Genomic DNA, 14882 nt, shown 5'->3' on the forward strand with positions numbered 1-14882 from the left:
AGGTGGCTCTGGCATTGCAGAGAGCCTTCCTATATATTTTAAGGCTGTTCTGCCAGGCTATACAGGATTCTTTCTGTTTGGTTGAACGCCATATCCTTTCAAGCTTACGTGACGTTCGCTTGAGATTTTTAGTTCCAGAGTTATACCATGGGGCTAGCCTCTGTTGCTTTATTACCCTCTTTCTTAAAGGAGCAACAGAGTCAAGCGTTGTCTGAAGGGAGCCTGTGACATTATCAACAAAGTGGTCGACCTGAGAGGGGCTATAGGTATAAAGATCTTCAATTGTATTGGAATATACTGAGTTGATGGCTGATGGTATTGCTTCCTTAAATTTGCCCACAGCACTATCAGATATATTTCTACCAAATACATTTTTGTCCAATGGTGAGTAATCAATTAATGTAAAATCAAAAGTTATTAAATAGTGGTCGGAGAGGTTCTCATTATATGGGAAGACTATGAGATGTTCAATTTCAATACCATAGACCAAAACAAGGTCGAGGGTATGGTTGAACTTGTGAGTAGGTTTATCTACACACTGAGAGAAACCAATTGACTCAATTAATGTAATAAACGCTTTACTGAGGCTATCGGTTGCAACATCCACGTGGATATTCATATCGGCAGCCAGAATGATTCTGTCAGAGTCTAGGACTAGGCGTGATAGAAACTCTGAGAATTCAGATAGAAATTCAGTGTAGGCCCCAGGAGGGCGGTACACTGTAACAAACAATAGAGGCTGTAATGATTTCCAGCTTGGGTGCGAAAGAGTGAGAACCAGACTTTCAAACGTTTTGTAAGTCAGCCTGGGTCTGGGGCTGATTATTAAGCTTGAGTTGAATATGGCTGCAACGCCACCTCCAATCTGGCCGGTGTCTCGGGGAATATGAGCATTTATGTGACTTGGTGGGGTGGCTGTATTTAGGGGGACGTATTCTTGCTCACCCAGCCATGTTTCAGTAAGACAAAGTAGATCAAGATGGTTGTCTGATACGATTTCATTTACCAATACACCTTTATAGCGTAGGGATCTAATGTTCAGGAGTCCACATTTAATTATTTTATTTTGTGGCACTACTGCATTAATTTTGATCTGTGCCAAGTTTTTATGCACAACTCCTCGAGCCCTTGGTTTCACATGCCTAGGGGGTCGAGTAGTTTCAATTGTTCTGATTTGTAGGGTAGGTGGCTGCTCTGGTGGAAGCACAGAGAAGCGTGTAAGACTGCAACTCTGCTTCCTGGTCCCAACTCTGGGTGGTCATAGTTTATTGTCGATAAACTTGTCTATATTTCTAGAGATGAGCGCTGCACCATCCCAGGTTGGATGTATGCAGTCTCTCCCCATCAGACCAGTTTTCCCCTCGAAAGTTTGCCAATGGTTTATAAAGCCCACGTTATTATCTGGACACCACCTTGATAACCAGCGGTTGAATGAAGACATACGGCTGTACATCTCATCGCCAATCATATTTGGCAGGGGACCAGAGAAAACTACGGAGTCCGACATTGTCTTTGCGTATGTGCACACAGACTCAATATTTATCTTTGTGATCTCTGATCTCTTAAGTCGTGTGTCATTGCCACCGCAGTGGATTACTATTGTATCATAACGTTTGTGTTTACTTGTAGCCAGCATTTTTAAATCTGATTCGATGTCGCCCGCTCTGGCCCCAGGGATGCATTTGACTATGGTCCCTGGTGTCACTAACTTCACGTTTCTCATTATAGAACTACCAATAACCAGAGTTGTTTTCTCAGTGACATATGGAGGGGGCGTGTCACCGAGTGGGGCTAACGTCTCACTGCTAAACTCAACGGGTGTAGCAGCGAGTGGGGAAAATCTGTTTGAAACGTGAAGTGGTTGGTGTCCCGTGTGCTTTTGTTTACTAGGCCTACTACGCCTACGACCAGGAGCAGTCACCCAGCCGTCTTGGGTCGTGGGGTGCGTGTGGGGACTATGATCAGTCACGATCGGTGACCGTGACTGGTAATGTCCCCCTGTTCCCTGTTGCACGGGAGCAGAGGCTAGGCTAATGTGAGCACCGCTAGCTATAGTTTCCTCTAGCCGCCAGAGCCTCCTCTCCAGCGCTGCAAGCACACAGCACTTGTTACATACATCCGCACATTCAATAAAGGCGTCGGAGCTGTAACTATGCATGTGACATTCAGCACAGGAGCCAGTGTCGGCCCTATGGGGGGGCATTGGGGGGCAATGCCCCCCCAGATTAGACTTTGTGCCCCCCCAGTTCAGATTGGCCAGATGTTTTTATTTTTTTAATTTTTTTCAAGCAGCGCAGCGCAGTATAGCCTGCCTTTTTTTTCTCCCGCTGTGGAGTCTGTGCCTGTGGAGATGCAATGCCGACATTACATTAAAGACATTATAGGCCTAATGCTGTAATTGTATTTGTTGTTGGTGCATATAGGGGCAAGGTAAATGAACCGAATTAACCGAAATAGAGTTACAAAACACCCCAAAAAAGTAAAATATCCATCCAATAACCGAAAAAAATCGCGCGCCGGCGCTTCGCGCCGGCGCGCACGGGTCCCTCACGCACGCGCGCTGCGCGCGCGTGCGTGAGGGACAGGCAGGTGCCCCCCCTAGAATAATTAATGCCCCCCTGCTTATTACTGTCTGCAGCCGGCACTGACAGGAGCGAGGATGAGAGCGAGAAGGGAACCGGGGGGAGGAGTGAGAAGCCATCGCCCAGCAGGCCAGGGTAGCCGCTAAGCTAAAGCTAGGCTAATTGTAAAGCCAACAACCAACGGCAAAGTTAGTCCCTTAGCTAGACAATCAGCCCAAGCAGCGATAAAGTCGCCACACAGTAGAGAGATAGGGTAGTAGTTAGCAGTGGCAGTGTGTGCTCAAATCACAACAATACAATAATATCAACGTTAACGTCTTGCGCAGCTAAACGATACACGTCTCGCTAGCTCAGACAATACAGGAAGTGACGCAATACGCTTACCGTCAGGGCTACGTCAGGGTTGCCAGGTCTGCCAGATTTGTCAACATTTTCTCCTGCCTGAGGCTCTCTCCCTTTCTCTCTCTCTGCTGCAAAGAAGGAGAGGCGGGTGCTGCAAAGGGCCGTCTCCCCATTGGCTTAAACGGGGGGAAGTGTGAAGGACAGCCAGGACAGCCAATGACAAATAGGTGTCAAAGGAGGAGAGGCGGGTGCTGCAAAGTGCCGTCTCCCCATTGGCGGGAAGTGTGAAGGACAGCCAGGACAGCCAATGACACTTAGGTGTCACTTGGGTGTCGGACTAGGACTAGTGCTGTCTGTAGAGCCGCCAGCTTTCAGCATGCGGCTAAAAAGGGGGGAAAAAAGGTGCACAACATTAAGCCTGGTTGGCATACTTTTGTGGCTTAGCATCATGTGGCGGCCAGGGCAGCATTCAAACGCTGGAATGACTCCGGTAGGCCCAGACAAGGTTCTGTGTTTGAGGAGAAGAAACTCACCAATGCAAAATTTAAATATGCCGTCCGATCTGTAAAAAGACAGGAGAACACTCTGAGAGCAGACTCACTGGCTAGTAAGCTACAAAGTAAAGACCTTTATGACTTTTGGAAAGAGGTCAAAGTTATGAACAACAGTAAAACTTCCTTACCCTCTAACATAGAGGGTGCATGTGGCCCGGTTGAAATTGCTGAGGTGTGGAGGAAACACTATCACAAATTATTTAACTGTGTAAAAAGTGGCACTGTGGCTGTAACTGTCCGTGACACTTGGTCATTTTTACTTCAATTAATTATTTATTTGAAGTTATTTGTTGTTTTCGTTGTTTATTGATTTACCTTTATTTTGACACTTCCTGTCGCTTTATTTTGTAACATCCTGTTGCTGCCCCAGAGCCCTTATATCTGAGGCCTGCTAGCTTAACAGAGCAGCTCAGTCACACATTGAAAGCCAGAGTGAGAGGTGGAGAGACAGACAGCATGTGTTGTTTGAGGTGCAGCAAGGTATGAAATGTTTGGTTGTTGTATGCAACATTCACTCAAATGATTAAGTAATGTTAAAAGGTATTCAGTTTGAGTGAAATGGTTTGTTGTCCACAGTTCCTGCTGTCACATGCTGTGCCTGTTTGTTTGGTGAACCCATTTGAAGTTTAAAGTTCCAAGGTGGCTTGCAACCTAGCACCCCCGGTTAGCGGAGTGAGGTACAGCATTGTTTATTTGTTTGTGTTTGTTTTTGTGAGTTAATTAATTGTATTTGTTTAGTACTGTCTTTGGGTTATGGTGCTTTTGCTTTGTTCTTTTGTTTGTTTTGGGTTTTGTTTGTTTGCAGTTTAAATGAATTAACTATTTAATCACTGCATTATAATTGAACGTTTTATTGTTGAATTGAATAAGTTGAGCTGAATTTAAATTGGAAAGTGATTGATTGAAATGCACAGATTTTATTGTTTGATGTGAAACTATGAAATGATGAATTATTGTATTTGTAGTAATATTTATTCTATTTATTCTCCATTTTATAGTTTTCACGGTGTTCGACAATGCTTCTACTGTGCAAGAAGTGCTAATAAAAACACCCGTTGAGACCATCCATCTTTGTCATCTTTCATAAACCGAGGGCAGCTACAGTGAAAACTCAGCGCAGAAGCCACTCAACGTCGGCACCACACCTCATCTACAGCCACCTTGTACTTCAAATAATCCAAGTCATCAGCCATCTCAAGTTTGCCACACCACAGTAACGTATGCACTCAGATGACGTATGAAATGTAGCCTCTATGTTTCATTGGACTGAAGGTTGCTTAATAAAGAACAAGACAATACATTTGAAAAAAAAAGGAAAAATAAATTTATAAAAATGGAACTAAAAAATGGAAAGAAACATGAAAAGGCATTTACAGAAGCCTATACCACCTGGATGCAAACAGCTAGAAAAGTGCGAACAGCTTTAAAGACATTTTGTACAGAAGAAGACCTTCAAGTAATGAAACAAAGTATTCGGAACAAACATGATGCAATAAGTGAGAGTTATGTAGTCATTCAACGCAACTGCACTACTACTGAAAACATTGTTAAGAAAATGGATGCCTGTATAATCATTACCACAGAGATATGCGACCTGGTGGATAAATGCCTGGAGGACATGGCTGAGAAGAGAATCGAAAATGAGGATAAAGATAAGAGACCGGTGGGAGAAATGGAGAAGGAAGAATTGGCGAAAGAGTCCACTTCCAGAGATAACCCCGCTGGTCAGGAGATGGTGGGAGAAATTGTGAGGGTGGAAGAAATGGCGATAGAGTCCACTTCCACAGATAGCCCTACTGGTCAGAGAAACCAGAGGTCTGTGACTCCCATCACAGTAAGAGAAATGCCAACTCGATCGACCAATGTGCTGACAGCCTTCGAACCAGACTCCAGTGAAAAGAGGAAGGAAAACAAGGCCAAACATGTATCCCAAGACCCCTCTGTGCAGCTTTGTAGGGACAACAGGCAGAAAAGGGAACAAGAACCAAGTATGAAAAAGCAGGTTAAGTTAACAGACAGCTCGCAGGAATCTAGAGAGCAGGAGAGTGACTCGGTCACCTCTGAAGAGTTGAGCAAGAGCAGCAATTTTGTGAGTAAAGCTGCTCTCATAGTCAAACGTAAACTGGAGCAGAAGAGGAGAAGGAAGAAACCGGTTCAAAAGGAAACTCGATCGACCAAAGTAAAATTACATCTGAGACCAGCAACTATTGACAAGGGGAGCCATTCAACTCCTAGTCCTGCTCTCCCACCAGCTGAGATGAAGAACATGACCATAGTCCCCCCAGTTCCCTTTGAAGCCACAGGCCCCGGTCCTCCTCAATCCCAGGAAGAACCTAAACAGTCCATGAGAAACAAACCCTTGAGTCCAGTCCATACTAACGCTGTAAAGAAGCCAGATAACGCCAACCAAAAGGAGTGTTACTTCTGGAGGTATATTGTTCACGGCCTGAGTGATACCTGCCACTATAGCCACATCGAGGATAACCACAGCATAAACTTTGGCTTCTTGGCAAGAAGAAAACCACCCTGAAAGAAAGTTCTGACTTGTTAAAAACAAGATCTTTCCCCTATACCTTTTGACCTTGTAAAAAATTATATGTTTTGAATCATGTTATGTTTTATTATGTATAACATGATTGGTGGGAGTGTAACTGTCCGTGACACTTGGTCATTTTTACTTCAATTAATTATTTATTTGAAGTTATTTGTTGTTTTCGTTGTTTATTGATTTACCTTTATTTTGACACTTCCTGTCGCTTTATTTTGTAACATCCTGTTGCTGCCCCAGAGCCCTTATATCTGAGGCCTGCTAGCTTAACAGAGCAGCTCAGTCACACATTGAAAGCCAGAGTGAGAGGTGGAGAGACAGACAGCATGTGTTGTTTGAGGTGCAGCAAGGTATGAAATGTTTGGTTGTTGTATGCAACATTCACTCAAATGATTAAGTAATGTTAAAAGGTATTCAGTTTGAGTGAAATGGTTTGTTGTCCACAGTTCCTGCTGTCACATGCTGTGCCTGTTTGTTTGGTGAACCCATTTGAAGTTTGAAGTTCCAAGGTGGCTTGCAACCTAGCACCCCCGGTTAGCGGAGTGAGGTACAGCATTGTTTATTTGTTTGTGTTTGTTTTTGTGAGTTAATTAATTGTATTTGTTTAGTACTGTCTTTGGGTTATGGTGCTTTTGCTTTGTTCTTTTGTTTGTTTTGGGTTTTGTTTGTTTGCAGTTTAAATGAATTAACTATTTAATCACTGCATTATAATTGAACGTTTTATTGTTGAATTGAATAAGTTGAGCTGAATTTAAATTGGAAAGTGATTGATTGAAATGCACAGATTTTATTGTTTGATGTGAAACTATGAAATGATGAATTATTGTATTTGTAGTAATATTTATTCTCCATTTTATAGTTTTCACGGTGTTCGACAATGCTTCTACTGTGCAAGAAGTGCTAATAAAAACACCCGTTGAGACCATCCATCTTTGTCATCTTTCATAAACCGAGGGCAGCTACAGTGGCAGTAGATCAGGTTGATCCATCAGAAAGTGTACTGATCAGGTCTGATGATGTGGTTGATGCCACTAGGTTCTTAGACAACAACAAGGCATGGATCACAGCAGAACATCTCAAATTTGCAAGCAACAAAATTTGCCCTATACTGGCCTTGTGCTTCACAGGTCTGATGGGTCATGATGTCCTACCAGAAGCAATCACTTCTGTACAATTAGTACCTGTCCTTAAAGACAAGGCAGGGAAACTAAATAGCATTGACAACTATAGACCTATCGCTCTGGCCAGCATCCTCTCCAAAGTCTTGGAGAGAATATTGCTTGTGCGCCTGGAATTGTTTGTCCTGACTGCAGATAACCTGTTTGGATTTAAAAAGAAACACGGCACAGACTTATGCATCTTTGCACTTAAAGAACTGATTGCCAACTACAGTAGCCATAATTCCACTGTTTTCCTGTGCTTCATTGATGCATCTCAAGCTTTTGATAGGATTAACCACTTCAAACTGTTTCAGAAACTGCTTGATAGAGGCACACCTAGATTCATTGTACGTATACTGGTGTTTTGGTATGCAAATCAGAAAATGCAAGTCAAATGGGGTAATGCATTATCCGCCCAGTTCTCTGTTAGCAATGGGGTTCGCCAAGGGGGGATTTTGTCTCCCGTTTTATTTAATGTTTATATGAATGATCTATCTGTTGAATTAAATAAGTGCAATACGGGCTGTCTGGTAGGTAACTCTATCATCAATCACCTGATTTATGCTGATGACCTGGTTGTACTAAAGTCCGTACAGTGGGTTACAGCAGCTATTGAAAGTCTGCTCTATATGGCACTGATCATGACATTATTTATAATGCAAAAAAAAGTAGTGTCATGATTGTGAGAAGCCAGGATGACAATAAATCGGCTTTTCCAGCCATTTCCCTAAGTAACAGTCCTTTATCGTTGTGCCAGGAAATTAAGTATCTGGGCCACATCTTTACCGACAACCTCCAAGATGATAGAGATATCTCTAGGCAGTGCCGCATACTTTATGCCCAGGCCAATATGCTGCTTCGAAGGTTCAGTATGTGTTCTTCTGATCCTGTTAAATGTGCTCTTTTTAAAGCATTTTGCACTCCCATGTATACAGCCTTCTTGTGGTGCTCATACAAGAAGGGTAGTATGCGGAGGCTTAAAGGTTTCATGACGTTCAGTTTTACCACACATTAAAAGTCTTTGTCATGGTCCTTCAAACGTGTATAGAAAGTTTTAACAAAAAAATCCACTCCATTGATCCATGGCAGGTGTTTTTCTCTCACATTTCTAAAGCCTTTTCAACTGCAATGAAAAAAGAAATCTTTGCCTGCGGGTGTCGCTGGTGAGGGATTTTGCCTGTCAATCATCGGAAAAGGAAAGGATAGGGGAGGGGAGGGGCGAGGAGGAGAGTGGGCGGGATTAATCGGCTGTGACCTCACTGCCGAAGGGCCAAGCTCAGATTACTTTTCAGCCTAATTATTCAGAAAACCCCAGACCACAGAAAATCCACTGAATGTTCAAAGTTCAGATTTTTGGGTGTAATTTGGGTGTAAAGGTCATAAAACCCCCCAAAAAACATAAAAAATAAAAAAAGTGAAAATGAATGTCATAGAACCTTTAAGGTGGCATACAATGATGCCTTGAGGATTCTACTTAAGGTCCCTAGATGGCATAGTGCCAGTCACTTATTTGTGACCTGTGGTATCCACACTTGTGAGGCTCTCTTAAGACACTCCATGTAAGGTTTCATGTCACGCCTGGATGAGTCCCGGAACAGAATTATTGAGGATATAGTCAATCCTGGGAAGAGCTGTCTCCGGTACTCGTCCAGGCTGCGGAAACACTGGCGAGCCAGCCTCTATGTGTGATTTTTATGTATTTGTATGTTATTGTTATGTATGATGTTTTTTTTGTTGTTTTTTTTAACTTTCTTATATTTGTATGTTTTCCTATATGTATGTAATATGGACCCCCTGAGTGTCTGGAATAAAGTTTGAATTGAAATTGAAATATCAACAAGTATTTAGTAAAAAGACAAATATATAGATGTAATCTGAACATTGTTGGCTTAAAAAACCGAGGTGGAAGGATAAGAATAAGATGGCATTTTGTGCTGTGGCACAGCACAAAATGCCATCTTATTCACTGTGTCCACCCCGGGTCAACTCCCGGCTGGCCGGGCTGTTTGCTGTAGGCCTATGTCTTTGCCCTGTGCTCTGTCCACCTTTCCTCTCCCTGCAGCTCTCACTGTCAAAATAAAGCATAAAGTCTACCAGAGAACAGGCAGGTGCATAAGGAGGACATGGGCGGACTTGACCACATCAGAAACGTAAAACTCTCACGGACAATATCTGAGAGAGAAGGATGAGGCTGGTTGCGCACTGCACCTGGAACTGGTACCTGAGACTGTCGGCAAAGGTAGGGTAAGTGATATTTTTTGGTTAAAACAATGTTTTTTGTTAAAAAGTTAAAGCACTATTTTCTGATAGAAATCATTGATATAGAGTGTATGTTCAGCAACAGGAGTGTCCATATCTATCCAGATATTTATTAAACTGAAAATGCATTTTCAGATCGGGATACCAGTTTTATCCAATCAGGATAGAGAACTCAGTCAGGACACAGATTAAACAAGTGAAATTGGAAGTGATGATACAAAGAAATGAGCAGACTCTATGAAGCTGATAAATTGGTAGGTAGGCCTTCTCTCTCCTGATTGGCTGAAATGTTGTCACCTACCTGAAAATGTATTATCTGTTTATTAAAGAGCTGGGGAGACAGAGAGACTCCTGTTACTGAACAAACACTCTATAGCAATGATTTCTATACGAAAGTAGTGCTTTAACCTTTTAACACAACACTTTTTGTTTTTAACCTTTAACTTAACTGTGCCATTGGGTCCAAATTTTGTGACGTTTCGAGTTACACGCTCTTCAGACTCATCGGGTCTGATGAAGAGCATCTTGTTTGGGTGCAATAAAGCACTTATATCATTGGAGCCCTACAGTATGCGAGCGTTTTATTATTTCTATAACATTTTTTCCATATATGAAGCAAAAATATAGGCTACTTTGAGTTGGCCTAGCACGCACCGAATGGCACAGTTATCACGCATAACCTGCATCTCATATGGCACATAGGCTGAGGAGCAAAATATTTTGTTAAAAACATTAATTTGTGCTCCACTTTTTTGTTTCCCCAAATATGTATTGCAGCCACATTTTTACATTTCCCCCAACAATAAACCAGAACAATGACACATGGGACACATAACCTCATTATGTAAAGTTTATTGAAACAATTGTCACAGGTAGAAACGTTCACATCAGTAAGGTGTGAATCCCAGGTTCATTTATTCTGATTAGCAAAAGAGGTAGACATGAAAGTTTTGTATAAAAAATAATCTACAAACAAATGAATGCAAAACCTCAAAATAGGAAAACTATTAACATTATTTACAAAGTGATGCATGCACTAAATTAGCCTATATTAAATGAAAACAACACATGTAGACTGCATTTATTAAAGTAATTTGTTAACAGTGCTCAAATCATCTGTCTAGAGATTACAGTTTTATGTTTCATGTTGAAGAGCATTAAACAGATGCTGTCAAATAACGTTATGCCTCAGTTGACATTATATCACACATTAACAGACCAATCTTATATTTACAGAAATGGAATGATGTACCTCAAATTGGCCTACACCCTAACCCCCCCATCCATGACTGGAGTCATGACTCCAATCATTTTCAGCTAGTTTCAGAGCCAGCACTCACTTGGCAGGGTAAATCTTTTGCCAATAGACAGCACCACAAACACCAACAGTCCTGGCATACCCTTCCTACTGCGGTGACCATGTTTCACTGCTTTGCTCTGACAAGGATGAAGGCGCAGCAGGACACTGCCACGACTCTGTGCTCGGCGGCGATACAACATTCAGACTGGCCAGGACTTCCTGTGCGGTCTTTCCCAGCATGCCCTGCACATCACAGACAAAGCGATACACATAACGCTTGCCTGCTGTCTTGTGGATGATGTTCTTATGGTAGTAGTATCGCAGGCCACGACTCAGCTTCTCATAGTTCATCTTGGGTTTGTTCTTGCATTGGCCCCAGCGTTTGGCCACCTGTAGGGCAAAACCAGTTATAGGAAGGTGGAATAACTAGAAAAATCATTTGAAATATCCCCAGTACACATAATTCAAACAAACGGCAAGGGAAATGGCCTCACCTCAGTGGGGTCAGACATCTTGAACTCCCAGCCATCTCCTGTCCAGCAAATGAAGTGACGACAGGCAGAGTCCAAAAGCAGTTCCAGCAAGAATTGCCACAGCTGGATGGGTCCAGATCCTAAATGAATAAATGAATTAATGAAACTGATGTAATGACTGAAACCATGTTTGCTATGCTATAATAACCATGATTTCTGTATGATTCCATGGTATGTTTTTTTGTAAACCCAGACTGGAAATGAAGAGGAGAGCTTGTATCAGAGCTGACGTTAATAATGCTTAATGTGATGATGCCATGCATAACAACTTAATTCAGGTCTGTTCAGAAATCATCACTAGGCAGCATGTCCTGTTCTTGACAAAATCCCAAGTCCATCCTATACTGTGGCTCACAGGCCTATACTGTACAAAGGGATGCATCAATTTGCAGAGCATGTGTCTGGTGACGGGGTTATATTTTATTTTCCATCAAGCATTAATATCAATACACTGACAAATCATATGTATAATTCTTTAAAAAATGACAATGCAAAGTTGCAAACTCTACACAGAATCCATTCTCATCTCTCACCTGGATAAGCTGACATTCCTGGCATCTGGCCTTCCCTGTCTGGCCTCTGGGAGTGTGTGTTTTTCCTTTTGGCCACACGGGGGCAGTACTGCCCCGTGGACTGAGGCCCAGGGTTTGAGGGGCACGAGGCTGCAGGTGGGTGAGGTAGGGGTGCAGTGTAGCTGGGAGACGGGTAGTCAGGCCAGAAGGATGATGTCCGTCTCTGTGCATCAGAGTCGTACAGTTCTGCTGAGTGACATGTGTAGGTCTGGTCTGTCTCACCTGCAACAAAGCCACATGTGTTAATTTACTGGTAAGACACATCTTTGTAAGATTATTGGATTCAAATAAATAGATATACAATAAAGACTAAGATAAATGCTTGTGATGATGAATATGTAAGAGACAAAAAAAAACGTATTATTATTTTACATCCATGCATCAAACTGCTTACTCTGTAATGTGTTGACTCCTTTTCCAGGGAGGAAGGAGTTGCTGTCATCCCCCATGCCTGCTGGGCTGAACTGTCCATTTTGGGGCACTAGACTTTGGTATGTCTGGGTGGACTCCTGGAAGCCTGCTTGTGACTGGTCCAATGTAAGCCCATCTGCACATGAAAATTAAACAGGTAATCAACCATTAATTTAAACCCCAATGTTAAGCAATAGCCTACTTCAAATTTGATCAACATGAGTATCGAAACACGTTTTGGGCCTGTCTCTCCTACTATTTAACTCTAAACTTCAGCTAAATAAGGTCTATCATGTTTAGTAGTGGGTTTATTTTGTCACCACCTCCTTAAAACGAGTGCGACATCAGTCTCCAAAATGACGTGTTTTTATCTGGGAACAGGATGACATTTCAACCTGTAGATGGCAGCACTGACAACACTTTATCCCTGTGTTTTTGTCTTGCTGAAAATATGACTAGGATTTACTGGCACATGTTATGATAAATATAATATATATATATATATATATACATGATTTGTTTTTTCATTGCTCTTTAAAGTGGTAAAACATGACAAATCACAAAATTAATCAGAAAATTGGTAGATGCCCACCATTTGGATATGAGGCCCAAAAGTTGAACTCTGGGTATGAGTCCAGGTTGAAGAGGACTGGGTCGTTAGAAGTAACTATGAGACAAGAAAAGACAACATTAAATTGGATAAACTGGCAGACCAGATACATTGATAACAGTAAACATCATAACAGTAAACGTGCACAAATGTCACTGAATGTGCTGTGAGTGCTGCTTACCTTTGGTGTCATACAGGCGAGAGGTTTTCAGCGGCTCTGCGTAGCTCTCTGCTGGGTACTGTTGTTGTCCAGGTCCTTTACTGTCTAACAAAAAAGACAGGTCTTCACCACCGTGCTCTGGAGGTTACATACAACATAGACACATGGCTGAAGTCAGTGTGCATGAAGCCAGGAGAAGAGGAAAACATAGGGTTCTAAATAGGAGGTGCATGCAAGCCAGAAGAAGAGGAGCAATTGTTGGGTCCTAATAGGAGGTTAAATAACTAGTTGGAAAAGCTCATAAAAAGACAGGAAAGGATGAGGTGAATTCTCATGCACAGTGTGAATTTCTAGCAGAATAATGTTTTTTTTGGGGGAAAAAAACAGTATTTGTGTATACTGCCGAATCAGCAACACTCAGGTCCACCTCGGGTTTTTGCTCAATGGAGGGAGAGGAGGAAACAGGGGGAAGAGATGAGGAAATGCTGCAGGGGGAGTTTGGGGGAATGTGTGTGTGGGTGGAGGGGTTGGTGACAGACTAGTGATGGAGGGTGGGGGGGCCCTAAATCTGTTGGAGGAGGAAGTCTGGAGGAAAGGATTAGGGAAGGGAGGGAGGCAGTCAAATGCAGGGAGTATATCTATAACCTGGCCACCCTCTCTCTCTCCCTCTCTGAGCCCATTCAGATATTCTTCACATGGTGGTCACACACACACACACACACACACACACACACACACACACACACACACACACACACACACACACACACACACACACACACACACACACACACACACACACACACACACACACACACACACACACACACACGTACGCACACGGTTTGTCAAGGTCTCAGTCAGTGCATTCTGACAGGAGTGATGATACTGGCTTCAAAACATTTCCTCTGTCCTTCAACATAAGCATGCTCAGCGGAAACAGAGTTGGGCGGTTGATCATACAAAGATTTGAAATGTCCAGAAATGCCTATATACTGTATGATCATCATATCAGTAGGCTACCAAGTTGCACAAAATCCAAGTGAATTTAAAGTATCAAATATAACATTTACTTTACAATGTAATGTTGTGATGGATTAAGTTAGTCAACTGTGGCCCTCATGTGATGAAGTAACATCAGACTTACCATATGATGCAAAATCAAATCCAGCTGGTACTTCCTGGGTCCTGAAGTCCTCTGTGTAATACCCAGACTGGTAGATCTCCATCTGCAAGAAACAAAACGTTTCAGTCACCCATGCAGGCAGAATGTGCTATTGTTTGTTATAGACCTAATACTCAATTACCTTGAGTGGCTAAATAATTCTGTAATAACTATGTTATAATTATAACTTTTTTTGTAACTGATCACCATGAGGCTAAAGACACTCAACATGTATTTGTCTTTCTTTTTTATGAAACAGAACGACAAACGACCCCCGTTCACATCTTATAAAATCCTACCTTTATTTTTGTGTCTTTGCTGTCTGTGTTTCTGTCGCCTGGTTTTATGAAGGAGTCCCAGTACATAATATTTTCTCTTTCCGGCTAAATCCTCTTCCACTTGCAGATCGTCCACAACAGAGTGGTCAATCAATGGCCAGCCAGGTCCCGTTATAAAGGGGGTCCAGGGGGCGTGGCGGTGGAGGAATGCTTTGCGTCGTGACCACCGGCTTTAATAGAGCGTGACGTCAGCCACGACTCACGAACACAGATCTGGCAGCCAAACATTCATTCACAAAAGACTCCCATTATCACCCCATCAATCACCCCAACGAGTTTACAATAGCTAGTGATTGGTTATTGGATATTGATGAGGCTTGAGAAACAAGCCAGATTGGCCTAAAGGCT

General features: G+C 42.5%; 1 protein-coding gene across 2 annotated transcripts; it reads right to left on the reverse strand.

Moving 5' to 3' along the window:
- Positions 1-10324: 10324 nt before the first annotated feature.
- Positions 10325-14608, reverse strand: etsrp (ETS1-related protein). Of its 2 annotated transcripts, none has more exons than XM_084051758.1 (8): positions 14496-14608; positions 14179-14260; positions 13053-13136; positions 12854-12928; positions 12245-12397; positions 11812-12072; positions 11240-11358; positions 10325-11135 (listed from the first exon to the last, which is right to left on the reverse strand). In XM_084051758.1, the coding sequence occupies exons 1-8, from the start codon at positions 14559-14561 to the stop codon at positions 10851-10853; spliced, it is 1125 nt and encodes a 374-aa protein (XP_083907884.1). In that variant the 5' UTR covers positions 14562-14608; the 3' UTR covers positions 10325-10850. The 2 variants fall into 2 exon arrangements, with proteins under 2 accessions (XP_083907884.1, XP_083907883.1); XM_084051757.1 differs by having other exon boundaries at positions 13053-13169.
- Between the last annotated feature and the right edge of the window lie 274 nt (positions 14609-14882).

Source organism: Gymnoscopelus microlampas (genome assembly GCF_963454915.1).
Source record: "Gymnoscopelus microlampas genome assembly, chromosome: 3".
NCBI lineage: Eukaryota > Metazoa > Chordata > Actinopteri > Myctophiformes > Myctophidae > Gymnoscopelus > Gymnoscopelus microlampas.